The 17,708-nt window shown below is 34.7% G+C and overlaps 2 protein-coding genes across 3 annotated transcripts in view; both read left to right on the top strand.

Moving 5' to 3' along the window:
* The window catches only part of LOC149418599 (A disintegrin and metalloproteinase with thrombospondin motifs adt-1-like), a 135,282-nt gene extending 133,214 nt beyond the window's left edge, over nt 1-2,068 (top strand). Inside the window, exon 17 of the mRNA XM_089638868.1 lies at nt 464-2,068. Within this exon, the coding sequence (XP_089494994.1) occupies nt 464-609 (146 nt within the window). The 3' untranslated portion in view covers nt 610-2,068. The remainder of the gene's footprint in view (nt 1-463) is intronic.
* Nucleotides 2,069-3,945: 1,877 nt separating this feature from the next.
* The window catches only part of Eb1 (microtubule-associated protein RP/EB family member 1), a 28,837-nt gene continuing 15,074 nt past the window's right edge, over nt 3,946-17,708 (top strand). Inside the window, exons 1-2 of one of the 2 annotated variants that reach the window (XM_089638866.1) lie at nt 3,946-4,069; nt 16,912-17,198. In XM_089638866.1, coding sequence (XP_089494992.1) covers nt 16,932-17,198 — 267 coding nt within the window. In that variant the 5' untranslated portion in view covers nt 3,946-4,069; nt 16,912-16,931. Of the gene's footprint in view, nt 4,070-4,227; nt 4,418-16,911; nt 17,199-17,708 lie in introns of those variants that run through there. The other variant, XM_089638867.1, reaches the window with a different exon arrangement.

The raw sequence follows: 17,708 nt of genomic DNA, 5'->3' as shown, positions 1-17,708 counted from the left end.
AAAAAACTTATTTATTTAAGTCTTTTGACATCGAGCTTTGGATGTAGGTCAACCTTGCTGTCACCAGTTTTCCAAAACATATTATTCATATTTCAGCTGGCTAAATGTCCATCATAAGGTGTTTAGCGAATATAAATAATAAATTAGAACAAATAAGTTGAGAGAAAAATGTTTTTTCGTTTAGTCGATTTATGGCGAAATTATAGTTTAAATTTTAAATAAATTAAATCATAAATTTAAAAGAAAATATTGGTTTAGGTTGTTCCTATAAAGGGCCGTTAATCCAGGATTTATCAATTATTGTTAAAGTTCTGAATTACAGAATTTCTTGTTATGAATTATATTTTACAGCGGAGATAAAATGTGAAAATTAAATGAAGATATTATATGTATTATTAGTTTGTTATTTTAACCAGGTCACTCAAATTTCGACCCAAACTGTATTTACTATTTCATGTTTCAGGAATGTTCCAGCACCAAAGTGACGGTATGGTGAATATTGATAATCCAGAGTATTTCATAGTTGACTTTGGAAACCCAATATTTGTGGCCCCCGAGGAATCTGTTATGGCGCGAGTGGGACGACATCATGTGCACTGGGATTACTGACACTTGCCCTCAAATGTGATAATTTATTTAATTTATAACTATGTATGTCAGAAAATAATAAAGAGTTATGCAAAATGTTTAAGAGACTACCAGTGATTACGTACCTTCACTGACTATGTTTATATGTATTTGAGCTTTTGTAGTTGATTTCCAACAGCTATATTGCGCAATTTTTATTTTTTACTGTCATTTTCTAAGATTATTTACAACTCTCGTCATAATTGATGATCATCAAACCACTATTGGCGCCATTTTGATTTTTTTACATTTGAATTTCCCCTGTTAAACTCTGATTCTCGATCTGTTTTAGCTTTTGATCAAGTTGCAGTCATTGTGGTGTTATGCCGTGTTGCGCTAACTCCTTCTTTAGCCGACGTTTCGGACAAACGTCGGCTAAAGAAGGAGTTAGCGCAACACGGCATAACACCCCAAAAACAAACAACAAAAATGCTTTTGGCCGTGAGAATCTAAAAACTTACCCAAGTTGCAGTCAGCTGATAAATATAACCACGAGTTATGTTTAACGTGACCATACATTCCTTTTTGAACGGGACCATCGCGTTTTAAGGGACCCTTTCCTGATGCGGAAATGTCCTGTTTTCGGAAAGCGGGCCACTCACGACTTCAAATTGAGAGCAAAAGATTATCTCAAACATTAGAAGGTAGATCTCGTCATAGAAAAACGAACAGTGTTAGAAGTATGATCTATATACCAATTTGAAAGAGAACTTATTTTGCCAGTTAGATAAGCTATAAAATGTTTCGAGTCTTAGGTCCCGGGTAGACATTTAAATTTGCATATCTGTAGAAACAAATAGAAAGACTTTTGATATTTGTAAATATTGGATCAATTTCACTCAGGAGTTTGATAAAATTGATCTTACTTTAGGCATACAACTCACTTTCACCATTTTATCTCTTCAGTAGATATTGTGAATCCATTGTTTAGAGATGGTCACGGTAACTTTGAGTTCAAAACCATATTCCAAGTGTTCTCTACATCTCTACCATTGTCCCGTTTAGAAACCTCCACCTTAGTTATGCTTGACAACTGACCCTAAATTGATCAAAAACCGAAACGGGTTGAGTTGACCATAAAAAAGTAAAAATGGCGATTCAACGTTCTTCAAATTAATGTGATAGAGTTTGAAGCTCCCAATCTTATTATTTGTAATAAATATATTTATTTTATGATTGAATAATTTTTATGGAGTACAAGTAATTATGAGAATAAGGACCATGATGTTTTAAACATACAGGTAGGGAAACATAACCTGCCTACCTACTAGGTGTATCTTTTTTTAATAATGTATTAGATTCTTTTAAAGGATTAACCAATTTGATTGTGATAGCTTTACAAGAAATCAGCCTATTTTGAGTACCAATAAGTATAAAAGATTTTGAATATTGTAATATTGTGAGATGTGGGTATAAAAAATATAAATTTATTATGTTGAATAAAGATGGAATTTTACAATGTTGATAAGTTTTTTTTATTTATTATGTGAAATAAACACCCCATTATAAATCCTTTCCTAAATTCATCTTCCAACTAGGCAATATAGATAAATAAAAACAATACTTTCTTATATGTTTTTTTTTTACTTATATTTGTTTTTTTTAATAAAATTTGATGAAGGAACGTTATCATGATTATAAATTTATTTATAAGTAGCAAATTACCTGATAGGAGTTTCTCCATTGGTGTAAAAGCAAAATTGAAAGTCCTCAATTAGTTTGAGGACCCACAAAATATATTCTTATCAATAATTTATTTTGTAATAAAAAAATCAAAATGTAATCAATTTTTAGAGCTTAATGCTTTATTATTATTGATTGGCTTTTTTACAAATGTTTGGTGTAAAACCAAAAATGGAAGTCTTCTGTGACTTTGAGGACTCACCAAAAATATTGTGATCAATAATTATTGCCCCGCATTAGAGTAAACAAAATAAATTCAAATGTTTTTTTATTGCTTAATGCTTTATTATGATTTATTCACTGTTTTTACGTTTTTGACTGTTACCGTTCATTACCATAATTTCAAATCGTGGCGAGACGGAAGGCGTTTTTATATAAAATTATCTTACATAAATGGACAAATTTCTTAATAAAAGGGAAGATGGAGACCAGCTCAGACTTAAAAGAAATGAGATGTTGAATGGGGGAGAGGCAATTTTAGATAAGGCTTGATAGAAGAGAGGACATTTTTGTTTAGAGGACAACTAAAAAATATGTGATCTAAAGTTCCCACTTCTAGACCGCAGAAAGTACAATCTGGGGAAACAATTTTTAAAAGGTGAGAGGGAACGGTGATTCTTTTTCGAATAAGTGAGGAAATTTCTATTTGCCAACAATGGGGAATTGATGAGATTTTTTTTTTTTCTTATTTTTTTTTTAAAGAAAGACAAACATTCCTGGGTTACGAATAACCTGACAATATTTGAAAATCTCCTACTACCACCACAGTAAGCTGAAAATGTTGCTTGTGTTGTGATGGAGGACTTTGAGCCAGCCGAGGAATTGAACACACTACGCCTGGGTGGGACCCAAACGCGATGTCAACTCGGCCACCGACCAGTCAGATAACCCTTTCTTTCGAGGCACAATAGGTAGGGCCGGTTCTGAGCCAAACGGCACCTGACGCGAGTATAATTTTGGCGCCCCTTGTCAAAGCCAGGTAGGTAGGTGATCGCTGCAATCAATAATATTCGGATTTGCATGCCTGGGTATCGCCGTTTTTACTAAAAATTATCTAAATGGTGATGTGTTAGGACTGTTAGGTGTTAGGTGTTAGGTATTATCAGCGCCTTGGCAGTTCGGCGCCCGGAGCGGATCGCTCCAATTGCGTTCGCATAAGGCTGGCCTTAATAGTAGACTTGGATTGAGTAGCAATGTGCTGATTCGATTCTCTATGTTGTGATTTTTATTATTTACAAACATATTAATAAAAACATACATAGAAATAGACTGCGACTCAAAATTACGACGACGTATTCTCAATAAAAAAGAATCACCTTTGCAGTGATAAATGTGTTTTTAAAGAGAAACAATCAAAATTTATTGTTATTTCACCAGAATTTGTTTTTCTTTATATAAAATAAACTAACGAAATGTGCTGTATTTTTCTCGTAATTACGTGGGTATTTGTGCGTATTTCACATCATTAATATTATTAAAGTTACAAATTTATTATCTTATAAATATGTACATAATGTTACAAAAACAACCAGATTGGGAAAAGGTGAAAAGAGATCAATAATGCCCCATAGTGAGTTGCGCCGCACTGCTGAGTGTAGACAAACACCGAGTATTGTCATGTAGGTACTAGTACTCGATTTAAACTGTAACGGTAATTGGGTAATGTTGTGTTGGCAACATTGACAAAAAGTCAGAATAGAGTTTTTGGAAGAACTTGGGTTCGCCACTCCCGCAGTGTGACAAATATCAGTACTTTTAGGTAATTATGTGTTTTGTGTTAATATTTGTCCAATTGTTTAGTGTATTCATGAATTAAAAACATTTCCGGGTCAATATTTTACATGTTACCGTCGAGTGAAAACTGCATCTTGATCTGCGTACTCCGACATTTGCCACTCGCCTATTTTTAGCGATATTTTGCCGGTTGCATTAATGTAATTCTACTGATTTCGGTGTAGTCACGTTATTTTTTACTTGTACGTTTTATGTTTTGAGTTGTTCGGCGGTGCGCGGTCCTATATTTAGTCACGGTTTTCGATTTGTACTTTTTGGATCCCATCCGAAGAGTTCTCATCACGGAATTCCATAACGTCCTGCGCGGCATAAGGTATTGTTTGTCAATAATTATAACAGTTACACTCTTCGAAACGTCGGCTTTTATAAATATTTAAACGATGTGACTAACAAATTAAAGTATGTGAAAATATTTAAATTCTGCGCACGTATTTTTACATGCCTTCTCATTTGAATCCTTATTGTGAATTTAGTTAATGAATCATCAGCAATTAGCTTTGATTACGAATTATTATATGTTTAAATCATCCCTCTTAGCCTAGATTTGTTCAAATGACCCAGAAAGTCAGTCATTCGGTTAACCTCCATGAAAAATTTAACCAGCAACCAATTATTGTAATGCTTGTTTTGGTTGGCTCCAAATCTGATGAATCCTCATCTCACTTCCTGTCTGAAACCGCAGAAGGTTCATCCTAAAAGTAGGAGAAATTCTTAAATCTGAAGTGACATACTTTAAAAGTAGGTCATTAAACCCCCTTATAAATAATATCAACCTGTTTGACAATAACCATGACAATGAAAAAAGGTCATTTTTATTATTTGTTTATAACCAATAATAATTACTCATTGCATAAATAATACAAAACCTTGTGATATATTGTTATCATGGAGTAATACAATATGTTTTTTTATTATCAACTAAGTATATAATATTAAGTATTCTGTATGCTATCTGCCATTCTGAGAGATATCTACTATCGCCCTGTACATAATTTACTTATCTCGAAAAATACCTTTTTTTGAACATTAATGCATTATGAATACTTTTTCGCAGTATTATTAATACACATTATTTTAGGAAGCATCATTCTCATTAGATTTAAGATATCTCTAATCAGTTTAATTTATTTAAATTATGATTTTCTTATGTTGGGATGTACAAAGCACCCACAGCATATGTAAATCATCACAGAAAACTAGTTGAAATTGCATAAATCTGTTTCTCATTAACATTATTGATTGCACAAATTCACATTACACATCCAAAAATTATCCAGACGTGAATGAATAATAAAATTGAGCTTCTGTGAAATAATTTTGTAGGCCACATACTTAAATAATTATAGGATGGAAGAGATGTTGAATAAATGAAAATTGTTTTAATTAATTATGTCTGTAAATGTTTTGTGGAGCTGTTTTCGCTGTAAACCCTATTTAGGTTAGCAAGTTTGTTAGAATTTGTATGAATGCGGGAAAGCAAGTTATTCTCTCTCCCCCTACCAACTTATACGATACTTCTACACATTTGTGTGTCAAGATAGCTATGTGTGTGCTTCTATTCTCCCTGCATACGTCTAAATAGAAACGACAGTTTCATGATAACTCAACACAATGACAATTCAACACCTTTAAAAACAAAGAACAAAAAATTAATCTACACATCCTATTTAACCTAGTTTTTGTGTCATCACTTTTCACGTTGAGTTATCCGTTTACCAGAAACAACATGATTTGAAATAAATAATACCTTGCTCCAGAAAGTCACAATCTATCTTATTGTTGACTTTATGCAGTACTTTAGTTAATTTTTACAAACAATAATTTTTTAAATATATTATTTCATATATTATAAGAATACAAATGATTTTTTTTAAATGTCACTTAAATGTCTTTAAATGTCAGTTTCACGGAAAATGTACTTTCCCACTGGGTGACTTTTTGCAGCAAACCAACATAAAGTAAGCGTGTTATTAAAATACTGGCATTTTTAGGTACAAGTACTCTTCTCTAGTGACAACATTAATAATAACTTTCTTTCTCAGGGATTCCCAAACTGTGTAGTGGTGCGACCCACTTTTTGGGCCAAACAAACTGTCGTGACCCACCTAGCATTTAGCATGAAATTGTATTTATAAATATTTTTATTCATAAACAAAAATATTTCTCTTCACTTTTCAAGTGTCACATAGTGGTACAGTTAAAAACTGACTCCATTGCATGTGACAAATTTATTCCTTACATTTATTTACCCTAATACAATGAAAGAATAATATTTTTTTGCTGTATTAAACCTACCAAATATTATGTCTCTATCTATATAAATAAAAATGTAAATGTTCGTTTGTTCAAAATCTTAAATCTCCGATTGCTTTGAAATTTTGACACAACGTTGTATTCAAATACGCGTGTGATTTTATATACCTATATTGTATAGATGTCACCTGTGGCAGGTAAAAACATGTTTTTAAAAAAAAAAAAACAGTGCCTATTGTAATATATGGGACGTAAAAGCAACACGCACTATTGTATCTATCTGCTCTACAGACTGAGCCACGGCAATGCGTGGTGGGGTACAGCCAGTATGAAATATAAATGCATTGATACAAGATTCAGGAAGTAAGGAAGGGGAGAAAATCTTAATTTATTTTTTCGAAATTTAGTTTAGTTGATCTTCTAAGTTTAGTTGCGGGTTCAATCCTCCGCTAGTTAAGTCCTCCGCTATTGAATCCTCCATTCATAAGTATTTTCTGCTTACTGCCATGGTAGTAGGAGGAATTCTATTGGTAAATACAGAAAATAGGGACACGCTTAATACAAACTTTTATTTTTCTTAATTCACATCTTTAATAATAATAATAATTGGATAATTTGTAGAGTGCCGTTTTTGTGAAAAATCACCTCAAGGGCGCTGTGACACAAGTAAACAATGCAAAAGTCTTTAGTCGTCTCACTATTGTATTTCCCGCTCCACACTTTCGCTGAGTGTGGGAGCCAGCGTAATCATAACAAGTAGGGCTTGGACTCTCGATGGGGGTTTTGATTTATTTCAGACATGAATTGGTGATGCGTTTTATATTTTCATATAATTATTACTCTCGTTTAAACGAGAATAATAATTTTATGAAAATATAAAACGCATCACCAATTCATGTCTGAAATAAATCAAAACCCCCATCGAGAGTCCAAGCCCTACTTGTTATGATTACGCTGTTATGATATAAAACGTATTAAGTATTTAAATACTTCTTCTTCCACTTGTTTGCCCTTGGCGCGTTATAAATAGTAAAAAATAGCACGTGTTTAACCGGCGAGCTCGCTCTCCTCAATACACGCGCCTATGTGTATCCTTTGCACTCACCCTACACTTATTAAAATCGGGTCAGTTACACTCAATCTTCTGAGAAATGTGCTGAAAAAATATATCAGTAGGAATTGATTGTGAATATAAATTCCTAGTTCAGCCATGCGCCTGGCATTTTTCAAGCAATATATCAAAACTCCCATCAAGAGTCCGAGGTCTATTAACAAGAAAGTTCTAATTTGACAAAATATTATAATATTTTTATTTAAATCTGATAAATTTACTACAATTTTTTTTTTGTATGTATACCAAAATCCAAAACATAGAAAGCTGAAAACTTCATTTTAGGCCGCAAAAAATCTTCAATGTAGCGCAGGTTGGGCATGCCTGATCTAACTGGTACAAAGTGTTTTAAAATAAAATGTGCACATTAGGCGTGTCCCTTTTTCTGTTTTACCATTCAATTATTGTATTGTATTTTGTAACCTGGAAATATTTGCCTTAATCGGAGAATATGGAGATTTAAAAAAAAATCTGAAACTATTATTTTTATGAAACCTTGTTATGAAGTTTTATGTCACAAAACAAATAATGAATGCGGTTTCTATGAGTAAAAAAAATTGTGACCTATACAAATAAATATTCTATTTCAGTAAAAATAACTTTTCTCAGATTGGGAACCTCTTTTCTATATTATCTTAATATCATTGTGAGGTCAGGACAGCAATGTTTAGCGTTCCATCCTCTATTAATACCTATACAGTGGGATACATTGCTGTATGCTTATGCTAAAGATGTGAGAAATGTGAACATTCAAGTTCTATAGTGATGACATCACTTCATCTTTAGAATGGGTAGGTCAATGCTAGGGAGGTCAATGGCCCCGATATGATGTACCTCCATTATTGATGTTCATATTTCCATATTGGTAATTTTTTTATTTATTGTTTCAACACGCCTAAATTACACACAAAAACTATTAATAACTTAATTCTATTATATTAGTCACACATGAAGATGATCAGATTCATAATAATTATTGGTGAAAACAATCATTCAGAATATGAGTGTTGCTTTTAATGGCTTAAGCACTTTATCTACATAGCCAGTAATTTCCCAACCTTCCTCTCCCAGTCTGCTTCCCCTCCGCACCTTGCCGTTATGATGTTTTAAAAAGTAGTATCTTGTGACATTTATATTCTGGCACCCTCTCCTATCGGAGGTTGGCTATCATTAGAGAAATCTTCACCCTGCAGGTTGCATCTCCGAATATTTGCATAAATTATAATTATCTTAATTTATAAATCTTCATAGTTATGTAAAAAATTCCAAATTCGAACTCGAAACTTTGAGTGAAAATGAAACCTCAAATCAAAATAACTTATTCCATAAAATCATCTCCAAATGCGATGTAGATTTCCCGCTTGTACCACTAGTTTCCGGACACCATGTATACTATTCGAAATGCTCTGATATTTTTTGTTTATGTTACACAAGAATTTTAAAAAAATTGTTCAAGTTGATTCTGCAGTCATTTTTACTCAATGTTGTTTTTCTTGTACACTCATAACAATGTCGACAATCATAGAAACATAATAGCTAGTTGGGAATGCTTCTAATGTTTCACTGCGCTATACAATCTGTAGCACTCCTGTGAACTGTTAGATAACAACACTGATATTTTATGTATACAGGGCATCCGGTAGTTGATCAGAAATATTGGTAGAAAAATAAAAGTGTGTCATTTCTTTACTTTCATGGAAATACCGAAGAAAAAATAATTTTTTGGTGCCTACCCCGTCAAGATACCTTATTTTTTCAGATGTTGATATCTCAATGGTGTGACGTCAAATGAATTCTTGTTTTGAGATGCGTATAAGAACACGGGACGAGAAATTCAAAGCGCACATAAAAAAATCGTATTTGTAATGATATTTTAGTAGAAATCTGTTATTAATTTAAGCAGGTACAAGATTGTTAATTTAGATCACCCAATCGTGATGTAATCTGACATCTGTAAATAACTATTGAAACCTCCTACATACTTGCTAGTTACAATTTTGACCTTCAATATTTTCCCATCTAGTACTAGTCTCCCTGTACACAATTTACCATACTGATTAATTATTTGTTATCATGGCACTAGTTAAGTTATTTGAAGTTTTACTTCTAAAGGTTCCTCCATAATGATATGGGTGGTTCCATGTCAATCTATTTATACATTGATGAAATTGGAGTAGGAACTTTCTTGAAGGGTTTTTCTTTTCATTTAAATGTGTTCTATTTTTAAATTTCGAACCATGTATTTATATTTTGAAATTGGGGTAGGTACTTGTATTTTTTTTCATTTAAATGTATTCTATTTTTAAATTTCGATCTATTTATATTCTGATGAATTTGGGGTAGGTACTTTTAGACTTCTCAGTGACAGGAGTAACATTATGATAAAATTGCAGAATTCTCCTGCACCCTGCGATTTTTTTAAATACACTTTGTTTCAGCTTCCTTATTACAAGAGACAACTATTCATGTCGGGTGAGATGATAAAAGTTGCATTAAAGTTCCTTTTTTCCCAATCATAATAGTTCAAAATTTCACATATTTTGACAAAAAAAAAAATTGATTTGATAGGTTAAGTTTATAGGTTAGGAAATACTCATAAATTATTTAAATAACACAAACTAAGAACCTAGTTTGTTCATCTTCTCCGCCTTTTATGCCTATTATGCCTTCAATCTTAGAAAGGATGATTGATTCTCAATATTTTCCATTCCCAGTTATTTACCAGTGCAACATTTTCCGTAGATTAACAGATGTTTCAATATTGACTTATGACTGCAGCTTGTGGTCATAACTTGTGTGCAAACACACCAGGTGGAATTTGATACATTTTTGCACACTGCAATTCCGCTATCATTAATAATCAACAGATTTATAATCATTGTTAATTACCCTCATAATGTACCTTTCTCTTACAATTTAATGACCAGTCTTCTCATACGTTCAATGTTTTCTCTGTCCATTAGAAATAGTATTGCATATTATCAAAATGGTTATTTGTTGAGGATTAAAAAAAAAATTAATACCACCAAATTGCTCAAGTTCATGCAATTAGATCGCAGATTGCAACGAAATCGATATTTGCCATTTTGATAGTACATGTAATCCAATGTCCATTGATAAGTAATGAATTATTCATAATAATCGATTTTTTTATCTATATAAATAAAAATCGTTCAAAATCTTAAATCTCCGAAAGTTCTTCACAGATTGCTTTGAAATTTTGACACAACGTTGCATTGGAATACGCTTTTGTTTTTATATACCTATATTATAATAGATGTCACCTATGACAGTTTAAAACATGCGTTTTGAATAACAGGGCCATCTCTTGGACTTAAAAGCAATTTGCGCTGATATTTTTCTATCTACACAGAGAGACTAAGCCGCAGGAACGCGTGGCGGACTACAGCCATTGACAAATAATTCAATGTATCTTTGTACATATGTGTATATATGTAGCTGTATAAATTATCTTAACTCCTCGAGCTAATTTGTTCAGTTTTGGGAACAAACAGTTATTACCTGTAGAGTCAATTTGTTTGCTTTTTGGAACAGCTCATATGGTCTCATAGAAATCATTGTATCTCCCTTACCGTCATAGTTAGATATATGAACTAAACGGTGTTAGAGAGAGAAAACACTAAGCTTTATATTCTAATGTAGATGTTAACCACAGAATAATTAAAATATACACCTATATGAAAACAGAAGTTCCTACCGCAATTTGAGAAATGTTTATAAAACTTTATGAATTTTTTTACGGATTGATAAAAAAGTGAGATGACAATAATGGTTTGTCTAATAAAATATGTGTTTTTTTTTAATTATTGAGTAATTTTAGTTATGTGTTTATATGAAAAAAAAGTAATGTCAGCCATTTTTCAAACTTTTTTATGTTTGATTTAAAAAATGCAGTATTTCAGAAACTATATGTTTTTTTCTAATAATAAAAGTTAGCTTATTTCATCACCTTTCAAAAACACTTTTTAGTTTTCAGATATGTTCAGGAATATCCCATTTATTTGGATTTTATTGTGATAAGGAAATAAACGCAAATTCTCTGACTTTCTGACAGAATCTTTAAGAAATATAACAGTCAATATGCCAGAGATCTATACATAATCCGTGCCATGTCTATTAAATGGTAGCTTTTGCAATTCTACTGAGGCTCCCAAAGCCACAAAGGATATACAGTTTCACGGTATTGTAGTTTCTCAATATTTCATTCTGAACCATTCAGTGATAATCGTCATGGCAGTCTATAAGAGATCCAACAGTAATTGTTGATTATTTGCTAATTAATTGGAGAAAGAACTTAATTGTGTTGTGTAGTTGATAATTATTTAAAGATACGAATCATGATTGTGTTGTGAACCATAATTCATTGGCTTATCCATTTTATGTAGCATTTCAAGACAATACCATATTTGAAAATAGTTTAAAACAAAGTCGCTATCCGCATCCGTCTGTTTGTGCGCTTAGTTCTTCTAAACTGCCCAACGGTTTTTTATAGGGTTTTCATTATCATTTAGAGAACTTCCTCCGGAAGGTTTATGTATATAAAACATGCATATTATATTTATAGAAAATAGAGAAAAGTCAATGTTTTGTAATCAAGTTGAAAAAAAAAATCGGGCGCTTTCATTGCTAAGGTTAGCTAAACCTTTTGAGACATCAAAATAGTACACTACGGAATTGTACATCTTAAAAAGGCCTAGGGGCTCAAAGTTTGGTAGGGTCACGGAGACGCATTTTTTGCTGGGAAAAATGTGTCACTCATCAAATACCGTGTAACGCCACTGTTGCATTCCATTAGCAACACTACCAATAGTCCTACTCCTAGCGTCCACGAGTGGTCTCTTAAGCCCCGCGAGCCCTGGGCAATGTGGCCAATGGCAATACCATCAGCCATAGCAGATAGAAGAGGATGAATGGCGAATCTCCGGCGCCATAAAACCGGAACCCCCCAGCTAAGGGATGGAAACCCCTACAGAAAAACCCTGGCCCTCCTGGTAGGGGGTTGGGCGAGAGGCTAATAACCTCTCCCTGTAAAAGCAACGCTATTACGAATCCTAACACAGAGCCTCGGACAACAACTGAACTTAGGAAAAGACCCAGCAAACGAAATAAGGACTTGAAAATAGCTACCTGGAACGCAAGGACGCTGTATAGAAGTGGAGCCCTAGGAGAGATCACTAGGGAGATGACGAAATATAAAATTGACATAATGGCGGTGCAAGAAACCAGATGGATAGGATCTGAGCCATTTGACACAAGAACGCATACGATACTGCATAGTGGAAATGAAAGACATCATAAATTCGGAGTGGCCTTCATTGTGGACCGGAAAATGGGAAAATGCATATTAGACTTTAAACCCATTAATGAAAGAATGTGCAGCTTACGCATAAAAACGAAGTTTTTCAACGTAACATTGATCAACGTACATGCTGAAACGGAAGATAAAGAGGACATAATGAAAGATACATACTATCAGAAACTCGAACAGGTCTACGACACATTACCATCGAACGACATTAAGATGGTAATTGGAGACTTTAACGCCAAGATAGGACAGGATCCTCTGCTCCAACACATTGCAGGAATGAACAGTCTACACAAGCACGCTAACAATAATGGAACCCGAGTGATTGATTTCGCAGAATCAAGAAACCTAATCGTGGCCTCGACTCAATTTCCAAGAAAAGACATACACAAACGGACCTGGACGTCGCCAGATGGTAGACACCATAACCAAATTGAACATGTCCTGATAGAAAGAAGGGGGGCAACGAGCATCACAAACGTAAGGACGTATAGGGGTGCCAACTGTGATTCAGACCACTACATGGTGGTGGCCACCTATAGGAGCCGAATTGCAAACAACAGGACACAAAAATCACCAACTATTCCAAAAATCAATACGGAAGCTCTAAAAACACCAGAAGGCAAAGAGCAGTATCACAACGCCCTTGTAAATAGACTACCAGATCAGATCACTGAGCAGAACTCCCAAGAATCACTCGAAAAAGATTGGAATGATATAAAAGAAGCAATCGTAAGAGCAGTGGAATCAAGTGTCGGAAACATGCCCAGACAGCCCAGGAACCCGTGGTTTGATGAAGAGTGTGAAAGAAAGATAGCTGAAAAGAATATACTCAGAAAAAAGTACTTGGAAACGTCAACAAGAAACAAAAAACAGGCGTACGAACAAGCGAGAAAAGAAACGAATAAGCTGATACGGGGAAAGAAAAGAAAATTCTTGAATGATATACTGCTAAAAATGGAACAGGACTTTGTCAATAATAATCCTAGAGAAGCATATAGGGGAGTAAACTTCTTCAAGAAGGGTTTCAAACCGAATACAACACTATGCAAAGACGCTGATGGATCAATTATATCAGATAAGGAACAAATAAAAACAGTGTGGAAAAACTACTTCTATAAACTTCTCAACCCTAATAGCGACCTGAGAAGTCACCCTACCAACATCCCCACTGAATCAAGTAATGAAGAATCAGCGAATCCACCAACAATGCAAGAAATAAATGCTGCACTAAAGAAACTTAAAAACAACAAATCACCTGGGAAAGACAACCTCCCGGCAGAGTTGTTCAAATATGGAAATGAGCATCTGAGAAATCTGCTACTCAATTTAATAACTAAAATATGGACACTGGAAAAAATCCCAGAGGAATGGCAAATAAGCATAATATGCCCAATTCACAAGAAAGGTGATAAATTAAAATGCGAAAATCATAGAGGCATATCACTCCTATGCACAGCATATAAAATCTACACCATGATACTGAAACAAAGAATTGATAAATATGCAGAAAACCTACTGGGAGAGTATCAGGCAGGCTTCCGCACCGGTAGATCCACAACAGACCAACTGTTCACCGTCAGACAGATCTTGGCAAAGTGCTGGGAATTTGACATAGACATACACCAACTATTCATTGATTTCAAGCAAGCATATGATAGCATAGATCGGGAGTGTCTATATGACATACTACTACAATTCCAGATTCCACCTAAATTGGTTAGGCTCATAAAAGCCACAATGTCAGACTCAAGATGTCAGGTCAAAATAGACGGAGAATTGTCGGAAGAATTTACAGTATCACAGGGACTTAAACAGGGGGACAGTCTGGCTCCCACTCTCTTCAACATTGTGCTCGAACATGTAATACGAAAAACACTAATAGACACTGGCTCCAATATTTGTTTCAAGAGCAGTCAAGTTGTCGGATATGCGGATGACATCAACATTGTCGGAAGATCAATTTCAGCCATTAAGGAGGTCTTCGACCCTTTAGAAATAGCGGCGCGGGAAGTAGGACTGCGAGTTAATGTTGACAAAACAAAAATGATGGTACAGAGCAGGAACCCTTCGCACAGAAGAAGAAGTAGTGCACTATTTAAAGACAACTACTCATACGAAGTGGTCGATCAATTCACCTACCTGGGCTCCAGCCTGACAGAGAACAATGAGGATCCAGCAGAAATCAGAAGAAGAATCACAGCAGCCAACAAAACATACTTCTCTTTGGTGCCAGTGTTTAAGTCACGTAGTGTCCACAGAAAAACCAAAATAACCATATATAAGACCATTGTAAGAACTGTATTGGCATATGGATGTGAGGCGCTGACACTGACAGTAAAGATGGCTGAAATGCTGGATACTTTTGAAAGAAAGGTGCTGAGAAGAATATGTGGACCGGTGAAAGAGGACGAACAGTGGCGTATCCGGCACAATAGAGAATTGTACGATATATATAAGGCCCCTAGCATCTCTGCACACATGAGACTCCTCAGGCTGAGATGGGCTGGTCATGTACAGAGAATGCCGGATACACGCGTCCCAAAAAGAATTCTGACTGGTCACCCAGGTGGAAAGAGAAAAGTGGGAAGACCCAGACTGAGGTGGGAAGATGAGGTAAGAGGGGATGCAGCACAGCTTCTCCAGGTGACAAACTGGAAGTCAGCCGCTGAGGACAGGAGGAGTTGGAGGCGACTGTTGCAGGAGGCCAAAGCTCGATATGGGCTGTAGCGCCATCGAAGAAGAAGAAAAAGGCCTACAGAAAAGTCCACCATGGTACATGTCTATCTCCTAAGGATAATCCCCAACAACGATGGGTACACGTCACTAGTACTTGATAAAGTGACATTTTGATTTTTTTGTTTAACGAACCAGTAGAAGTAATATCCAAAAGCAAAATGAATGTATGAGGTCGACACAGTGCTTTGTGACGTGCACGGGCACGATTCTTCAACACTGCAGTTGCAGGGCTTCGGCTCCTAAGGGTTAAGATTGTTTAGGTCGTCAGCAAAGAAATGATGAAAGCACAAAGATCTGAAAATTGTGCTGAGATAAACATGTCTAATCCTACTTCTTTTATGAAAGGCATCATTTATGAATTAAAAATTGTTTTATGTCTGCATAGATCCCATATTAACCGAGGCCGAAGATCTACTGTTCTATCTCCAACGTTTGATCATATTCCTGCCACAGTAGCTCAGTCTCTTTAACTCTTGGTGTCCGCTGCAAAAAAAATTCCATGCGCCATCTGATTGTATGTTCATCATAACTTATTTGGTTTTTGCAAAATTATTTTTTTATCAATTGTACCATCTCACCAGACAATGTGCTTTCATATTTATAAAAATAGTAAATTCAATTCAATTCTGTTTATTCATTTGAAAAACATTACAAAATTGTTAATTTCAATGCGTTTTTAAAATATTTTTGTAATAAGAATTCTTAGATTAATATTAACAGTGTGTATATCAACTATATAGAGCTTGCCTTTTAAAGGAAACTTCATTGATGCTAAAAATGTATATATCTGAATTGATTCTGTTCAACAGCAAGATTGCTCTCCCCATAGGCATGACCATTGGCAAGTTAGTTCTGCAGGCCGGGAGATAAAATAGTCTATGTCGTCAGTGACGTAGATAACTATCAGGAACATAGAAATGAATGCTCTCCATGATGACCGAGTTTTCAAACCATCCACGAATCAGTCTTAAGAAATGTGTAGCAATGCGCACATCCCTCCTGACCCGTAGATAGTTAATTCCGAGCATACCCAAAATAAAATCAGTAGGATAGAGCCACGGGTAGTAGCCATACTCCCCCATGTAGAGAAATCTCAAGAATTGATCTACCGTATGTAATTTCCCCAGAATAGGTACTTATATTCAGTGAAATGATTTTTTATACTTATCCTTAGGGATACGCTGGCATTTAAGAGGTTAATTAAGTTCTCCAGTGTTATCATTGATTGTTTGGTGGTGTCTCCTGGTACCACAATGAGGTTCCTGGGTATCCGAGTCTGCTTCCCTTTGAGGTGGGACACTGGTACCACAGATGAATCGGTGTTTATATATCCTCTGTTTAATATTCTTCTAAAATGTGTTTTTTTTTCTCTTTTCAGGAAGAATAGATAATAGCACAATGGCAGTCAACGTATACTCAACAAATGTGACGACAGAAAATCTGTCTCGGCACGACATGCTGGCCTGGGTCAACGACTGTCTCTCCTCCAGCTTCTCCAAGATCGAGGAGTTGTGCACGGGAGCCGCCTACTGTCAGTTCATGGACATGCTATTCACCGGATCCGTGCCCATGAAGAGAATCAAGTTCAAAACCAATCTGGAACACGAATATATACAGAACTTTAAAATACTCCAGGCGTCATTTAAAAAGATGAATGTTGACAAGGTTAGTAATCTCTTACTTTCAATGTTACTATCACTTCAAAAACGGTCTTTTGATCTACATGAGGTGTAGAGAAACGAAGGCGTCAGTATCATGCAATTGTTGTTGAACAACAACAAAATATTTTTACTGAAACCTGTTTACAATAACTTGGTGATTGATTACAATAATTGTTTAATTATAACACAGCCAGTTACTACAGTTTGTACAAATTTTGTTACTTTGCAGTGTTTATTTTCCATGATATGTTTTTTTTATAATTGACACTTCTGCTAAAAAATAATAATTTTGTGTGGAAAATTTTGATAAGTTCATTTGAAAAGTGGTGATTTCCTTTTGAAACGTTGTAGACATTGGCTATTTTTTTTATCTCATATATTATTATGAATTCAAAAATGAATGTTTTAGTGATGGGTTTGTTAATCTGTTGTACGCGGACCATGCAGCAGTTGGATTGTGTTGACGTCCTAACAGTTGTCTTGCGAACACCTATAATGAAAAAGTACCGCGCAC

The sequence above is a fragment of the Hesperophylax consimilis genome, chromosome 13 (assembly GCF_061612785.1).
Source record: "Hesperophylax consimilis isolate HC1 chromosome 13, BYU_Hcon_1.0, whole genome shotgun sequence".
In the NCBI taxonomy this organism is placed as follows: domain Eukaryota; kingdom Metazoa; phylum Arthropoda; class Insecta; order Trichoptera; family Limnephilidae; genus Hesperophylax; species Hesperophylax consimilis.
This window is presented reverse-complemented; position numbering and strand designations above follow the sequence as displayed.